At 47.0% G+C, this 18265-nt stretch overlaps 1 protein-coding gene across 3 annotated transcripts in view; it reads left to right on the top strand.

The window, feature by feature from the left end:
- Positions 1 to 18265, top strand: part of EIPR1 (EARP complex and GARP complex interacting protein 1) — a 179973-nt gene that overhangs the window by 153884 nt on the left and 7824 nt on the right. For all 3 annotated transcript variants that reach the window (XM_053587104.1, XM_053587103.1, XM_053587105.1), the window contains one exon: positions 7770 to 7869. In XM_053587104.1, the coding sequence (XP_053443079.1) occupies positions 7770 to 7869 (100 nt within the window). The remainder of the gene's footprint in view (positions 1 to 7769; positions 7870 to 18265) is intronic.

The following is an 18265-nucleotide window of genomic DNA, read 5'->3' as shown; positions in this document are numbered from 1 at the left end:
TCTCCATTTTTTTTAATGGCTGGATAGTATTCCATGGTACACATATACCACAGCTTGTTAATCCATTCCTGGGTTGGTGGGCATTTAGGCTGTTTCCACATTTTGGCGATTGTAAATTGAGCTGCAATAAACAGTCTAGTACAAGTGTCCTTATGACAAAAGGATTTTTTTCCTTCTGGGTAGATGCCCAGTAATGGGATTGCAGGATCAAATGGGAGGTCTAGCTTGAGTGCTTTGAGGTTTCTCCATACTTCCTTCCAGAAAGGTTGTACTAGTTTGCAGTCCCACCAGTAGTGTAAAAGTGTTCCCTTCTCTCCACATCCACGCCAGCATCTGCAGTTTTGAGATTTTGTGATGTGGGCCATTCTCACTGGGGTTAGATGATATCTCAGGGTTGTTTTGATTTGCATTTCTCTAATATATAGAGATGATGAACATTTTTTCATGTGTTTGTTAGCCATTCGTCTGTCGTCTTTAGAGAAAGTTCTATTCATGTCTCTTGCCCATTGATATAAGGGATTGTTGGCTTTTTTCATGTGGATTAATTTGAGTTCTCTATAGATCCTAGTTATCAAGCTTTTGTCTGATTGAAAATATGCAAATATCCTTTCCCATTGTGTAGGTTGTCTCTTTGCTTTGGTTATTGTCTCCTTAGCTGTACAGAAGCTTTTCAGTTTAATGACATCCTATTTGTTTATTTTTGTTGTTGTTGCAATTGCCATGGCAGTCTTCTTCATGAATTTTTCCCCAGGCCAATATCTTCCAGTGTTTTTCCTATGCTTTCTTGGAGGATTTTTATTGTTTCATGCCTTAAATTTAAGTCCTTTATCCATTTTGAATCAATTTTTGTGAGTGTGGAAAGGTGTGGGTCCATTTTCAGTCTTTTACATGTAGACATCCAGTTCTCCCAACACCATTTATTGAATAGGGAGTCTTTCCCCCAAGGTATGTTCTTGTTTGGTTTATCGAAGATTAGGTGGTTATAAGATGTTAGTTTCATTTCTTGGTTTTCAATTCGATTCCAAGTGTCTATGTCTCTGTTTTTGTGCCAGTACCATGCTGTCTTGAGCACTATGGCTTTGTAGTACAGACTAAAATCTGGTATGCTGATGCCCCCAGCTTTATTTTTATTACTAAGAACTGCCTTAGCTATACAGGTTTTTTTCCAGTTCCATACAAAATGCAGAAACATTTTCTCCAAATCTTGAAAGTACGATGTTGGTATTTTGATAGGAATGGCACTGAATAGGTAGATTGCTCTGGGAAGTATAGACATTTTAACAATGTTGATTCTTCCCATCCGTGAGCATGGTATGTTCTTCCATTTGTTAATATCCTCTGCTATTTCCTGTCTGAGGATTTCATAATTTTCTTTATAGAGGTCCTTCACCTCCTTCGTTAGGTATATTCCTAGGTATTTCATTTTCTTTGAAACTATGGTGAAGGGAGTTGTGTCCTTAATTAGCTTCTCGTCTTAACTGTGATTGGTATATACAAAGGCTACTGACTTGTGGGCATTGATTTTATATCCTGAAACATTACTGTATTTTTTGATGACTTCTAGGAGTCTTGTGGTTGAGTCTTTGGGGTTCTCTAAGTATAAGATCATGTCGTCAGCAAAGAGGGAGAGTTTGACCTCCTCTGCTCCCATTTGGATTCCCTTTATTTCCTTGTCTTGCCTAATTGTATTGGCTAGAACTTCCAGCACTACGTTGAGTAGTAAAGGTGACAGAGGACAACCTTGTCTGGTTCCAGTTCTAAGAGGAAAAGCTTTCAGTTTTACTCCATTCAGTAAAATATTGGCTGTGGGTTTGTCATAGATAGCTTCAATCAGTTTTAGAAATGTGCCACCTATGCCTATACTCTTCAGTGTTCTAATTAGAAAAGGATGCTGGATTTTATCAAATGCTTTTTCTGCATCTATTGAGAGGATCATGTGATCTTTATTTTTGCCTCTGTTAATATGGTGGATAACGTTTATGGACTTGCGTATGTTAAACCAGCCTTGCATACCTGGGATGAAGCCTACTTGATCATGATGAATGACTTTTTTGATGATAAGCTGTAATCTATTGGCTAGGATTTTGTTGAGAATTTTTCCATCTATATTCATGAGTGAGATTGGTCTGAAATTCTCCTTTTTGTTTGGGTCTTTTCCTGGTTTTGATATCAGGGTGATGTTTGCTTCATAGAATATGTTGGGGAAGATTCCTTCTTCCTCAATTTTTTGGAATAATTTCTGCAGTACAGGAATAAGCTCTTTCTTGAAGGTTTGATGGAATTCTGGAGTGAAGCCATCTGGACCAGGGCATTTTTTGGTTGGAAGATTTTTTATTGTTTCTTTGATCTCAGTGCTTGCAATTGGTCTGTTCAGGAGCTCTATTTCTTCCTGGCTAAGTCTAGGGAGAGGGTGTGATTCCAAATATTTATCCATTTCCTTCACATTATCAAATTTCTGGGCATAGAGTTTCTGGTAGTATTCAGAGATGATCTCTTGTATCTCTGTGGGATCAGTTGTTATTTCCCCTTTATCATTTCTGATTGAGGTTACTAGAGATTTTACTTTTCTATTCCTCGTTAGTCTGGCCAATGGTTTATCTATTTTATTTATTTTTTCAAAAAACCAACTCCTTATTTCATTAATTTTCTGAATGGTTCTTTTGTTTTCAATTTCATTGATCTCTGATTTGATTTTGGATATCTCTTTTCTTCTACTGAGTTTAGGCTTAGATTGTTCTTCTTTTTCCAATTCCATAAGATCTCTTGTGAGATTGTTGATGCGCTCTCTTTCTGTTTTTCGAATATAGGCATGTAAAGCGATGAATTTTCCTCTCAAAACTGCTTTTGCAGTATCCCACAGGTTTTGGTAGCTTGTGTCTTCATTGTTGTTATGCTCAAGGAAGTTAATGATTTCCTGTTTTATTTCTTCCTGCACCTATCTGTTATTCAACAGAAGATTGTTTAATTTCCATGCCTTTGGGTAGGGTCGAGCATTTTTGTTAGAGTTGAGTTCCACCTTTAGTGCCTTATGGTCTGAGAAGATACAAGGTAAAATTTCAATTCTTTTGATTCTGTTGATATTTTTTTTATATCCCAGGATATGATCAATTTTGGAGAATGTTCCATGGGGTGATGAGAAGAATGTATATTCTTTATCTTTGGGATGGAGTGTTCTATATGCGTCTATCAAGCACAGTTGTTCTAGGGTCTCATTTAAATCTCTTATATCTTTGTTTAATTTCTGTTCAGAGGATCTGTCCAGCTCTGTAAGAGGAGTGTTAAGGTCCCCTGTTATTATGGTATTATCAGATATCATATTGCTCAGACTGAGTAAGGTCTGTTTCAAGAATCTGGGAGCATTTAAATTGGGTGCATAGATATTTAGAATTGAAATGTCTTCTTGTTGTATTTTTCCCTTGACCAATATAAAGTGACCATCTTTGTCTTTTTTGACTTTAGTTGCTTTAAATCCACATGTATCTGAAAATAAGATTGCAACTCCTCTTTTCTTCTGAATTCCATTTGCCTGAAAAATTGTCTTCCAACCCTTGACTGGGAGCTTTAATTTGTCTTTTGAAGCCAGGTGTGTTTCTTGCAGACAGCAAATGGATGGCTTGTGTTTTTTAATCCAGTCAACCAATCTATGTCTCTTCAGTGGGGAATTCAAGCCATTAACATTTATTGAGATAATTGATAAGAGTGGTAGTATCTATTCATCTTATTTTGTGAGAGTCCATTGCTTAGTTTTGTCTTTTGCATCAGTGTGGAGGTTAGGTTTTGTCTTTTAATTTCTGAGTTCTTACTTTGCTGCTGAACCATTGTGGTGGTCAGTTTGCAGAACAGGTTGAAGTATTTCCTGTAGAGCTGGTCTTGTTGTGGCGAATTTCCTCAATGTTTGTATATCCCTAAATGATTTGATTTCTCTGTCAATTTTTACGCTTAGCTTAGCAGGGTACAGAATTCTGGGTTGGAAATTGTTCTGTTTAAGTAGATTAAAGGTAGATGATCATTGTCTTCTTGCTTGGAAAGTTTCATTAGGGAAGTCTGCGGTCACTCTGATGGATTTGCCACTGTAGGTCAACTGGCGCTTACTCCTGGCAGCTTGCAGAATCTTTTCTTTTGTCTTGACTGTGGACAGGTTCATCACAATGTGTCTTGGAGAAGCTCGGTTAGAGTTGAGGTGACCTGGGGTCCGATATCCCTCTGAAAGCAGTGTGTCAGAATCTTTGGTGATATTTGGGAAATTTTCTTTTATAATATTCTCTAGTATGGCTTCCATTCCTCTGGGGCATTCTTCTTCCCCTTCTGGAATTCCTATAACTCGTATGTTGGAACGCTTCATAAAGTCCCATAATTCTGACAGTGAACGTTCTGCTTTCTCTCTCTTCTTTTCTGCCTCTTTTACTATCTGAGTTATCTCAAGAACTTTGTCTTCTTCTGCATGGTCTAACCTGTTGCTGATACTTTCCATTGCATCTTTAAGTTCCCTAATTGACTGTTTCAGTTCCTTCAGCTCTGCTATGTCCTTTTTGTATTCTTCATATCGTTGATCTCTGATTTGATTCTGTTTTTGGATTTCCTTTTGGTTATTTTCCACTTTATTAGAATTTTCCTTCATTGTTTCCATCATTTCTTTCATTGTTTTCAACATGTGTATTCTAAATTCCCTTTCTGTCATTCCTAACATTTCTTTATAGGTGGAATCCTCTGCAGTAGCTACCTCATGGTCCCTTGACGGGGTTGTTCTGGACTGGTTCTTCATGTTGCCTGGAGTTTTCTGCTGATTCTTCCTCATGAGTGATTTCTTTTATCTGTTTCCTTGCCCTAATTTTCCTTTCGCTTCCTTTTGCTCTTTAAGTTCTTGTGCCTGTGGACTAAGGTTTCGATGAGTCCTTTTGGTACAGGACCAGAAGGGTGAGAAGGTTGAAGAGCAAGAAAGGGATGAAAGAAAGGAGGACCGAGTGAAAAGAAAAAAAAAAAAATAGAGAAAGGAGAGGGCCTGGGTAAAACGAATATTGACAAAAAGAAGAGTGTCACAGAAAGAGGGAGATAGAGCAATATAGGTGTACAGTAGGGTACTTTGACACAACCTTAAAAAATAAACCCACCTTCTGGGGGTGTCCAGTTGGGTGGTTCCCTTGAGGTCAGCAGCTCTTTGCTAACCTGATCAGACACAGTACCCCACCTCCACCAAGTAGAGAGGAAAGACAAAAATGCTATAAATCAAACCAAAACAAGCAAACGGAAAACTTTATGGGATAAAATTGGGTGAAAAACCAAATAATAGTGGTAGAAACACTAGCAAAAATGAAGTTCTAGTTATTGAAAAAGGCAGCAATGGGAAATTATAATTAAACTAGAAAAATTGAGAAAGGAAAAAGATCTGTATGGAAAAGGTTGAAATTAAAAAACAAAACAACATCAACAACATCAAAATAAACCAAAAAAACTACAAAAAAAAAAAAAACCTACAACCAAAAACCAAGCAGTATGTATATGTTGTTGAATATTGTCTGGGCAACACGTGGTCTTCTGGGGTATGAGATGTTAATCACAGTTCTGATACGACTGGAGGCTGCTGATTTCTCAAACCCCAGCAGGTAGACACCCTAAATCTCTCTTCAGCCCACTTAGAAGGCACTTTGAACTTGTAAACTTGCTGAGCAGAAGCTTTCCCAGGAAAGTGCTTGTCACTGGAATCACTGCTGAAGTGCCTGTCCACTTACCCAGTGTGCCAAAACCGGTCTCACTCTGCCCCTGAGGGTTAGGTGTGCAAGGCGGCTCAGACCCCACCCTTAGGTTACTAAGTTGCTAGGTTACCGGCTCCCACCCAATTCTAGCTCTGCAACCCTGAGGTCGGAGCTAGCTGGGGCAGATCACTCACAATGGCTCCCTGTGGCCCACAGTCAAACACTATTAGCTCTGTCTGGCTCAGCGGCTCAGACTGGGGCCCTAGACAACGGCCAAAGTTCTCCGCACTCCCGCTCAGGCTCTCCCCAAGGTAGTTCAACTGAGTGCCAAGTCCAAAGACACCAAAACAGTTCACAGGTAAGGCCTTTCCTGTTTGCAGTCTCGCTGCTACTGAACTTACAGTTGCGGGTGGGTTTAGACCAATTGAACACTTGCGACCACTTGCCGGTTTTCCACTGTTTTAGTCCTCCTCTTGAGGTCCAGAAGTCTCTCGCTGACTCCCTGTATCCTCACAGGGGTGATGATAGGCAGATCCCACCAGCCAGAGATGCCTGGAGTCCTATCTCCCCAGACTCACGGTGCCCAGATGCAAGGAAGCTGTTACTCGGCCGCCATCTTGCACTCTTCCCCATATATACATTTTAAAGCATGCCTCTTGCACTGCCGCCCCCGCGCCGGCGTCTCCAATTTCCCATTGATGAGAGGAGGGAGGGGAGGCAGGTCACCCAGGTTTACCTAATTTTCATGCACTGGATCTAGAAGGCCTCGCTCCTTCTGCTGACCCCCTCTGTATATTGACCAGTTTGTTACGTTCTCTTGGGTGGTCAACCAACAGCAGTTCTACTGAATATTAGTGTTAGGATTAAAAGTAGTAACAGCTCCACTGACGGGCTTGAAATGATGGTGTAAGGGAGAATGCCTAAGCAAGCTGCAATCACCTGGGATTGTGTCCTGTCTGGAAAAAAGAGAGAGAAGCTCCTCACTGACAGCTTAGTTACTCAGGTGTTAGACCCGTGGACGGAAGTTCTCTTCTTTATGAATAAGCACTTTTAGAATTTCATCAGGGAAGACAAAATCCATATGTGTGACCAAGTTGAAAAAAGATTCGATCTTTTTATGACCTTACCACAGAGACACGTTTTTTGGCCTTTTGTTAATTATTCAAACATTCCTTACATCATTTAGGGTGGTTTTGGCTGCAGGTAATAAAAAACTATGGCTCAGGTTGGCCCAAACATAAGGAAACGCTTTTTGCTTTCAGTACAATATTCAATAAATTATATGAGCTATTCAACATTTTATAATACAATAGGCTTTGTATTAGATGATTTTGCCCAACTGTTGGCTGAGTGTTCTGAGCATGTTTAAGGCTTGTCTAAGCTATGATGTTTTCAGTAGGTTAGGTGTCTTGAAAGAAAAACTTCAGACAAATTAATATAATGGATTTTAACTGGGCAAAGCAACTCTGGCACTGCCTTTTGGTCCACAAGAATTTATGGACAGAAAAAGGAAAGTGATACCCAGCAAACAGCAGTGAGGTGCAGAAGTAGCTGTATTGTTGTAGCTCAGCACTTGCCTTATGGGAACACGGTTTGAACAGTCAGCGACCGTGAGCAGTTGAAATGACTGCCGTGAGTGGTGGACACTCGGATACTTGTTATCAGAAGCAGGTTGGTCTGTTTGTTCTCTTCAGAGAAACCTTGAATTTAAAAGACATAAGGAGGCAGCTTTAGATTAAACTTAATTTGACAGGTGTATTAGGTGCATTTTCAGCCTATGGTATTTTCAGTTTCCAATGGCGTTACTGGGACACAACCCTGTCATCACCTGGGGAACATCTGCACCATCACACTGGGGGTAGCCCTTCCACAGATGAACTTGGGGGACGTAGCTCACTCCACAGAGTGGAAACAGTGTCCAGCCCAAACACCATCAGATAATAATGCTAGTAAGTACTTGGTAGTGACTGTGGAACAGGGGCAGAGCTTGCTGGATTATAAAGAATGTGTAAAAGCCTGTGGCTAGCAGTTTGGGGACTGCAATGTCCGTACTAATGTTTGACACTCCCCCTCTCTTAGTGTCACGTGGGAGCCAATGGGCGATGGCAAGAAGGTCATTTCGCTGGCTGACAACCACATCCTGCTGTGGGACCTGCAGGAGAGCTCAAGCCAGGCTGTGGTGAGTGGGAAGAGTGACAGAGACTTTTGTTGTTTGTATTTTTTAAACGGGTCCTTTAGGCTAAATTCAAAATACACATCTCGATTCACGTGTGTTTAGAAATTGGCATTAATTATGAAATAATCGATGAACATACGGAATCAAAACATACAGAATTGAGGGTCTTTCAGGTGAAAGCTGGGCAGACATTGCCCAGGACCACATGAGAGGCCACGCGGAGCCCTGCAGTGGACTACACGCCCGCCTTTCATCACACTCTGTCCAGGGCAGGAGGTGGCATAGCTAAAGCATATTCTTCTGTTTCAAGTGTGTCACCTTTCTAAGGAAGGAATTTTAAAGTATGTTTGGTTAAAACCACACCTTGTGGTAGGAGCAGTTGCACAGTGTTAATTTCACGGTGTTGACTGACTGGCTCTTTTCGTGTATTTGTCTGAGTTTTCGAATTAACTTTTAGCATTTACTTTCTTTGGAATGAATTTTGCTTTCAAATATGTATCGTTTTGAATACTTCTGTCTTTCATAGAGTAAATATTAATATATTTTTTCATATTTGATTTCTTAAAATTTTCTCTTTTAAAATGTGTTTTTTCATGCATTCATAATTTCATTACATTTGTTTTTGTCACAAAAAAACAACTGTAGAAAAGAGAAAAAACAAGAACTTTGAAATGCTGGGGCACATAATGTCATTTGTCCCTGGAGGCCAGGCTGTCTGTCTGTACACGGTCCATGTCGAGGCAATGCGGATGTGTCTGCTGTCAGATTTCTCCCGGGGTGGCCACTGAGAAACTTATCATTAGTTCTTATCAGGTGGCCTCCTCCTGTGTCTGCCTGTGACGTTTGTTAAGCTCTGTTCTCATATGGTGCCTTACAATCTGAATAAATCCTTTCTTCACCTTTCTGGGTTGAAAAGATGGCATAAACGATGATTTATCATTATTTGTGGCACAAAAGTGAGACTTTAATAATATTAAGTGCCTTGGTAAAGTTTTAAACCTTTGAATGCTCAAAGCCTTTAATGTGAAATTAAGTGCTGGTCCATTTTCCTAGACTGTCAACAGTATTTAGGGGGAAAAAAATCATTATTTTTATTGAGAACTTTAAAAATAAGGTACCTCTCCACATCCTGGAGTAGAATGCAAATTTTACACTAACTTGTAAGATAAAAGAGGAAACTATTAATGAATGCAATGCATGTCCGCCCTACCCTGAATCCCACCCTGGGTCCATGGGGGCAGCGAGTTCCTCCTCTCTGCCTCCTGGGAAGCTTGGTGGGAAGTCTGGGTCATGGTCAGAGGGCAGCCCTCTCTAGTCCCCTCCCTTCCACTTGCATGTTAGCAGGCCGTTCCTGCAGAACTGCAGACAATTCAAAATTCCAGGCTTCTGTGGCTTTGGGGACCCTTGAGGCAGAGGACTTGACCCCTGGTGTGAGAAGAGCCAGTGGCCATCTGCACACCTACTGTCCTCTCCCGGTGGGGAGGGAGCCAGGAGGAAGAAGGCCTCAAGCGGCAAGCCTGAGGAAGAGTGGGAGCCTACTGCTCCAACTTTGCAGTCCCGGTCTGTAATCAAACCGCGGACACATCTTCAGACCCTAAGTCATCTCAAAAGGATTTCATGGTAGGGTGATTAATCTGTAACTTATTTTCTGCAGAGATCAATTCGGTTTTCTGTCCCGCTTTTATCTGCCATCAGCAGTTCTGTCAATATCATTTTGTGACCCTCCACCGTGGCATTTAACACGGAAGCCTCCCTATCGACTGCAGCCATCTTCACACCAGCTTCTCAATTTTTTTTTTTTTTATTGTTTGAGGATATTGCCTTCTGTGGTGAATCTAATCTTATGCTCACTGCATCATTACCTTTCGCAATTAAATTGGAGATTCTTTGCCATTTATAATCATTAGCAGGCTCAGGGGAGGTTTGGGGGGCTTCCATGGGGCCCACGGACCCGCGGAGGCAGGGGGCTGGCTGTGTGTCTCCACTGTGCTCATTCATCTTCACCTCCGAGCAGCTTCCACCAGCCGTCGAAATAAATAGCTGCTGTCAAGGAGGGCTGGAGGCCGCACAAAGGAGGCAGGATTCTCTGCGCCTCTGCCTCTGACCGCACAGGACACTGCTGCCCGCGGAGGCCTGAGGTCCACCTGCTCAGCTGTGCACACGGCTGCGTGTCTTTCTGGGCACAGAAACAAAACACCATTTTCTCATGCCCACTTCTGCATGGTGGCTGGGGTCGATGCAGGAACGGGTGGTGATAACTTGTCCTGCGATCTGTGTTCTCTGTCCTCTGAGGCAGCAGGAGTCAGGACACCGCTCCTCCCCAGCCTCCTTCGCAGCCTGGTGTGGATGGAGGGCTGAGCTCTGCACAGATGGACGTGCGTGGGACGAGCAGGCTCAGCTTCTGGGAAATGCCCCTAATGAGATGCTCCCCTTACTTTTCAAGTCCCTGCTCCTGAGTGGAGAGGTTGGTCCTCCCCTGTGTGCAGGGGATGCCTGTCCAGTCTGTGAAAATCAGGTCAGCTTAAGGCAGTCATCAGTGTAGGGAGGTGGTCAGCTAGGGAGGTTCTACTGTATATTTTATTTAATCTTCCTAGTTAGATCTTTAAAAAATTATTAACAACAAATTGGCTCAGTGTTGGTATCTTGCAACTGAGTATCAAGTATCTTGCAAGCTGGTATCAAGCTCTCAAAAGACTTCTTAATGAGAATAAAAAGTACATTTTTAGGGCTAAGTATATTTCAGGAGGAGGTGCTGCTGGCTGGGGCTCTCCGACTCGGCTTGTTCTCAGCATGGTGTCCTGAGTGACCACCATGGTGAGGGCTGCCTGGACTGTGGTATGCGGTGGAGCTCTGATCGAGAGATAGCCTCTGCCTTTTTGTAATGTGCTGTCCGGTTATAGGGCATGGAGTAAATTGGTGATGCCTTCAATCTAAAATTTTAAGTTGTGCTGGAAAAGGCTGGCACAGGCACGGGCAGGAGAGTGTTCATGGACATCACCAGGACCTGAGCCGTGAGAAGGATGAGAAGGCACTGAGGGCAGGGAGGACCCTGCATCAAAGCCACCGTGCAGACGGCAGAGTCTACCCATTTCTGCCTCTCGTGAACAGTGAGACCCTGGGCAGGGTCCTTGGCCTGCCTGCGCCTCAGTATCCACAGGTGTGAAGTAGGGACCTAAGTCAGTTTAACAGTGGATTATGTGGGGACAGCGTGACCCATAGTGCTGGCAGGCAGCAAGGTATGTGCCTGTTGGATAAATGGTTGGGTGGGTAGGTAGGCAAATGCATGCCTGGGAACATGGCTGCGTGGTAGATGCGTGAGTCCGTGGGTGTGTGGGGTGGGCTCAGGGTGCACGCCTGGCTGTGTGGATGGATCCAGGGCACATGGCTGCGTGGTAGACGTGTGAGTCCGTGGGTACGTGGGGTGGGTGCAGGGTGCACACCTGGCTGAGTGGAGGGGTGTGTGGATGGACACATGGGCACATGGGTGCTTGAGTGAGTATGTGGGTGCAGGCATAGGTGTCTGGATGAGCACATGCACCCACATACTCACTCAAGCATGATGCACGTGTGTTTGGAGGCATGGAAGGGTGTGTGGGTGCACGCCTGCATAGATGGGCACATGGATGGGTGTGTAGATACACTGGTGTGTGGACATATAGATGGGTACATGCGTGCAACGTGGATGGTGGAGCGCTGTAATACATGATCTTCAAACTAGCTTATGGGTGAGGGCCACCCGGTCAAGGTCACCAAGAAGAGAGGCAAGAAGTACAGAGGGAAGAGACTGAGGTGCCAGAATGCAGCCCTGGTTTACTTCATAATTAAATCACTTTCCCCACATCAGCCAGTGATCGTCATGATTCAGACCTGGGGACACAGGTGTCCTGGTTACTGCTGTGCTCCCCTTCGTCACTCCTTCTCACAGATCCTTTTCCCAATCGAAAGAATTAACGTAATTAGATCCATCTCCCCAGCAGATCGGTAATGTCTCACTGGTATCACAGGAGTACTTTTCATGTTCTTCTAGTCCATGTTGGTAAAATAATTTCAATCTGTACTCGTGGCCTTTGCAGTGCTGACTGTATAGGATGGAGATCACCCCTGCATTCATGGACTCAAAACATACATTTTTATCCAGAAACAGAGCTTAGGTGTTGGTGTAGCAAAGGAGAATGAAAACCCTTTTAGCTGTAGTCTTCCTATATATAGAATCCTTTTAGAAAAACTAATAAGTTTAAAATGACATCAAATTCTCTCACCTAGCGGTGGCCCCTAACGACCCAGGTACATTTTCAGGATGCAGGAAGGCTCTGGTTTTCTAGGAGGGGTGAGTCTGCATAACTCAGAGTGCGCCTCCAAGGCGACTGGGCCTCTGATGGTCTGTGTGTGCTGCAGGTGCCAGGCTGCCCACCTGACCCCGGCCCCCACCTGCAGTCTGTCTCCTGGCCCTGCTGCTGCCAGCACCTGCCATCTGGAGGCCCCGTGGCCCCGCTGTCCCGCCCGCCACACCAGCGCCGCCCTGCCCAGATCCTCGTCCTCATCTTTCCCTTTGGTGTCCTGAAGATGGTGACAGCCTCAGGGACTCTATAGCGAGTCCCATTTCCATCACCTCCCTTGGCCCTGGGAGGTGCTGCTCTCTTGTGGTGCCCTACACTCCAGAAGACAGCGCCAGCCTTTGCCCTGCATCCTTATCCCCAGGACACCTCGGAACACAACTCAGTGTTCTCGAGTGTTGTTTTTGAGCCACAGCAAAAATGAAAACGATCATCTTTAAGGCACTGGCCACGTGCTCGGCATTGTTGGGACGCCTGGCATGTGTTACCTCGTTTAACCCTGTGACCCAGCAGGGCGGAACCTTTAATATCCCCATCCCACACAGAGTTCTGGGAGACGGAGCCCAGCCTCAGAGGTGAGCCCCGCAGAAGCAGAGCTCGTTTCAAGCTCTGGGGGGTCATGTTCAAAGCTGGAGCTGAAATTCCCAGCCAGAGATCGAAAAGGAGGGTTCCCACAGGAGTCATTCTGAGACGGGCACTGTAGGTGTGGCAGGTAGGATGCATGTGGCTGCAAGACATTAAGAAATGCCTTAACAGTGAGGGAGTCTCATTTCCTGATGTCACCAGACTCGTGAAAGTAAAGTGATTCCAGGGTTGGTTTGTGCAGTGTCTCATCAGTGTCCTCAAGGTCTCAGCTGCTGTGCCTTTTCCTGCTCGTCACATCCACCTGGCTCTGCCGTGTGCCTGCAGGATGGCTGCAGCAGTTCCAGCCATCACGTCCTCACTCCCACAACACCAGAGAAGAGAAAGCAGGTCTCTCTGTGCATCCCTGTTTGTGAGGAACGCCTTTCCTGGAAGTGCTTGTGTCCATCAGGCGTGGTCACATGTCCTGCCTAAACTAGTCACTGGTGAGGGAACAACTCCCTCATGCTTGGCTCAGAGCATGTCAGTCCTGAAGAGGAGAAGGGACTCGAGGTGGGTGGTCTCAGCCTTGCAGGTTGGGGCACACAGCCTGGGATGGGCTCCACAGGGTGCTTCATGTCTCCTGCACCCTAAACCGTGCAGCTGGCAGCTCCTTTACGCCGGCGTTCTCCTCCCGGGGAGGTGGGAGGCAGTGCCTGCTGTGATACACCCCTGTGTGTGGAGGGTCTGTGGTGCTGCAGTGCTGTCTCTGGCTGTGCCTCTCCACACATCCGGCCGCCTTGCTGGCTGTGTGGCTCCTGGCTGGCTGTGTGGCTCCTGGTGGCTGGAGCAAAATCTTACCCTGAGACTCGTGTTAGCGGCGCCCGACATGAGCTGCCAAGAAGATGCAGCTCAGGTCGTTTTGTTCATTGGAGGGTGTGTTCATGTCTGTGTCCCAGCGTTAGCAGCATGGCGTCTGGGAGGTTTGTGGGATGCCTTTAATCACTCCTTTCTCTGCATCCTGGAGAAGCACTGAATATGTCTCTGTAATGCTGAAAAGCAGATTGCTGCGTGTCTCACACCACGCCCTGTGGGCTCGCTCTGAGTTCTGTCTGCATGTCACCAGGAAAACCAAAATTGTGATTGATTAACCTTACAACTTACATTGTGCTGTCTACCTTGAGTAGACCCCCCCAAATTGGCGGTGACATCTCTTTCAGATTTTTTTAACATTTACCTTCCAGACTTCTCCGTACCTGCGAGCATAAAGCTGACCATGCCCTGCGAGCCCTTGTGTGGCAGAGCGTGGCCAGTGGGGTGGGTAGAATCAGGACACAGGTTGCCCGCTGTGTGGCCATTGGACTGTTACTCATTATCTGGGTGTTCCTTTCCCCCTGTGCCGCGAGGGGTCCAGGGCCAGTCTCTAAGCTGCCAAGAGTCATTCGATGCCCCCTCCGTCTGGTCACTGCCTCAGGTGAGTTTTCTGGTGCTAACAAATGACCAAAGATTACCAGCTCCAAAAAGCTCAGGTCTGTCACTTCACAGTTTTCATGGGGTTAAGCAGGCATCTGGTCCCTGCATGTTCCACTGATCTTCCCCTGAAATCTGCCCAGGCATTTTCTGGGTGTCGGCTGGGGTTGCACTGAGGCCTGAGCGGGAGAGTCTGCTGCAGGCTCACCAATGTGCTGCTGGCTGGACATGGCTCACTGGGCTGCTGGGCTGCTGGACCGTGGCCCTCAGTTCCTCTCTCATAGCTTGTGTGAGGCAGCTTGCATGGTCAAAGCTAGCGAAGTGGACTCAGAGTCTCAAGTAGCCTAGTTGCCTAGTGACCCAGCTGGCCTGTGTGGTGATGTGCTGGGTGGAGGCCAGTGGCTCAAGGGGCAGGGACTCTACAGGCCGTATGGACTCTGCACTCACGTGCCTTTTCACCTGCAGTGTCCCCTGTTTTCAGCCCTGTTTTCACGCTGGCAGGTTGCACCCCATCCCTACTGTGCAGCCTCACTCAGCCTGGCCTGGGTCGCCTCCCTGGCCACCAACACACAGCCCCTCTGATCAGTTTTGTCACAGCCACTCTCCTCATGGAATGGCTTACGACATTTCCCAAATGAGTGTCATCAAGAGTCAGCTCGCCCAGGTCACTCTGCTGCTCTCACCTTCTAGAGGTGGGACCTTGTTTTCACCTTTCTGAAGACTGATGGGAAATCAGGAGGTTTAATAGAAAACTAATTAGAACGCCATGTTGATTGGTTAGAAAATGTAAGTACCCTGCCATTATTTCTGCTCGTCGGTCTTATATTTTTTAGCATATTGGTTGTCTTTGTTGAATAATCATTGCCCATTAACTACATCTTCAAAAAACTAAGTTGCACTTATGAACATTCTTTTTTTAGGTAAAAAAATTTGACTATTTTTTTACCTAAAAGGGATGCTACAGAAACATTCTTTCATTCCTTTTGTCTATGTAGCAGTCAAGGCACTGAAAGTTAGAGCTGAATTTTTTTCTTTTTTTGGCTGGGGCCGGGTTTGAACCTGCCACCTCAGTATATGGGGCCAGCGCCTTACTCCTTGAACCACAGGCGCCACCCAAGTTAGAGCTGAATTTTAGCTCACTCTGTCTCCAATAATGTATGGTGCAGAGTCACTTTGTTGGTTCTCCCCAGTGCTGCTGCTGAGTCCTGTCCTTAGGTGACTACATCCCATCACTGCTGTCAGAAAGAATTACTTGACCTGCTCCCAAATTGGCTTTTTTTTTTTTTTTTTTTAGAGACAGAGTCTCATCTTATCACCCTCGGTAGAGTGCCATGGCGTCACACAGCTCACAGCAACCTCCAAATCCTGGGCTTAGGCGATTCTCCTGCCTCAGCTTCCGGAGTAGCTGGGACCACAGGCGCCCACCACAACACCCAGCTGTTTTTTCTTTGCAGTTTGGCCGGGACCGGGTTTGAACCTGCCACCCTTGGTACACGGGGCCGGCGCCTTACTCACTGAGCCACAGGCGCCGCTCAGCCCAAACTGGCATTTACTGAACATGCTCCATGGCTGAGAAGTCAGGGGCTGCAGCACGAGCTTCCTGCTCCCGTATCTCCTGCCGCACGGCCCCATGGCAGTGCCCTCCTCAGACTTCATGCTGCTGACCTGGCTGGGCACAGTGGCCCGAACTCTCTGGGAGCCACCCTCCTCCCTCAGAGTCTGCTTGGCCATGTTCACCATGCTAAGCGTCTCCAGGGAGCCCGGCCTCCTATGCACCAGGGGGAAATAATTGCACCCTGGCAGTGGGGCTGGTCTCCCTATGCAGGGAGAGCGGCAAAGAGCAGGGACCTTGCAAACTCCTGGAGAGGCACTAGGAGGGGCAGGGACGTGTCACCCTACCAGCAGAGTCCCTCTTTTCCTATTTTCTCTCTGGATTGTCCCTGGTGGCAGCTGACCTAGCAGCCTATCATGGTCCTCTGGGAATTTGGGGTTATCTGGATAGTGAGCTCTCAGGCCCCCTGCCCTGGGGGGTGGGGACACCTGGCTGGAGGGCATTGAGCACCTGTGCAGGCCGCAGCACCCTGGCTGGAGGGGCCTGGTGGCAGAGACCCCCAGGTTTCTCTGTGCATTCTGACATGAGTCAGGACTGCGTGTCTGCTGTCATTGGGCGGGGGGGTTGGGGGGGGAGGGACCTTCCTGCAGTCCTCGGTGTCCATCGCTGCCCTTCCTGATACCCAGCCCAGGCCCTGGCTCTCCTTGTCCCATCCCCACGGTTCTGTCCCTACAGTTCTACCCGATAATGGCCTGCCAGATGCTGGCTGCAGACATCCTGGCCTGGTGTTAGGGGCCACTTGGCTGGGTTCTGTTATGGGTTCTGCCCTTGCCCACTGTCCTGCTCCCTGCCCCACTTTTCCCCTCACTGCCTCTGCCTCTGGCCTGCCTGGGATCCCCCTCTGAGCCTGTGTCCTCCAGGTGGGTTCTCTTGGTCCCTCTCTGGGCCACACAGTGTCCCTGCATGGTGGGGCCACAGTTAACACTTCTGCAAGGAACAGGAACAGCCTTTCAGCTTTTTGTGGGGAGAGGCCTGATTAGCCACCCCTGGTGCACGTGGCCATGGAGTGGCTATTTTAAGGGGGCTTGTAAAACACCGGCCCCAGGCCTCTCCTGAAGAGACACCCTTTGACCTCCCACCAGGACGGGGCTAATGAGCAGGAAGGGGCATGGGCATGGGGGTCAGGGGACCATCCGTAGTTTCACATAAACGTGGGAGGGAGTGGGCAGCAGCTGCCACCCTGGAGGTTCAGGGAGCCTCTGGCCCTCCACACCCAGCCTGCAGGTGCTGCCCATCCCAGCATTTCCTCAGAGCCCCGGTGGTCCCAGAACTGTGAGGGGTGTGGCCCAGTCCTGCCCGTGGCCTCTGTGCAAGTGCAGACGCTCCTGCCTCTGTCCTGCCCTTCAGGTCTCCGTGTGCCCTCCTTGCTTGGCCTCTTGTCACTACAGGTCTCTACTAAGCTGTTGGATTTTGGTTTCTAAAAACTTAGAGATGGACAAGTGGCCCTTCCTGGCCTGACACCCCTTTTCCCGACTGAGCTGAGCATCTTTACACCTCTTCGTGTGGACTGTCCTTCTCAGCTTCTACCCATGACTGTTTGGGGTTCTCCAGTTGCTCCCACAGTCTGTTTCTGCAGGATGGAAAGATGTTGGCTGGATCTTGTAACTCCAGCCCTAGGTGGCTTTTTACTGTGAATGGGACAGGTGTTCCTGCAGCCTCTGGGCTCCGAGCCATTACGTCCTCACACCCTAGTGAGGTGGTGCTCTCTTTGTTTCTCACTGAGGACCCCACATTCTTCTGTTTTGTGAGTGGCCAGCTTCCCAGCTCTGGGGTTCCCAGCAGATGTAATGGACACAGCTGCTCCCAGCTGCTCCCTCTCTTGGATCATTCTGGCCTAGATCAGGCCAAGCTGTGGGCTGCCCTGCACCTGCACCTGCTCAGCCTGGCCCTTAATGGAGCTGGTGAGATGGTGATGGCCCCAGTACTCTCACAGGTGCCCCCTGCAGTCATTCTAAACCCTCCCTGGCCTGCCCTGCTGTGGGTGGCCACCTGGCTCTCCAGTTCCCCTCTCAGAGGGTGAGAAAACTAAAGTGAGCAAAGTGCAAGGGACTCTTGCACATCAGGTGGGTTTGGGGGCAGGTGCCCCTGAGAGTGCCGCCGGGCAGGCCTGGTCCCTCTCTGCCTTTAGAAGTCATTGTGTGAGTCGAAACTCAACCCAAAATTTGAAATGGCCTTTGGAAGTGAAATCCCAGGTGGGCAGGGACAGGAGCTCCTCCCGGGCTCCCAGGAGGCATGCTGTTGCATGACCAGAGACATGAACGAACAGCAGCTTTGCCGTGGGTATAAACTCGCTCCTGTAATTATTAAGTCAAGAAACAGACTACGCGAGATGGAATGGCGTGTAGCGAAGATCTTTGTTTAGGGATTTGATTTTATACCTTTCTAGTCACGTACACACTTAATTTATTATCTATTAGTTTCA

The sequence above is a fragment of the Nycticebus coucang genome, chromosome 4, assembly GCF_027406575.1.
Source record: "Nycticebus coucang isolate mNycCou1 chromosome 4, mNycCou1.pri, whole genome shotgun sequence".
NCBI classification, from domain to species: domain Eukaryota; kingdom Metazoa; phylum Chordata; class Mammalia; order Primates; family Lorisidae; genus Nycticebus; species Nycticebus coucang.
This window is presented reverse-complemented; position numbering and strand designations above follow the sequence as displayed.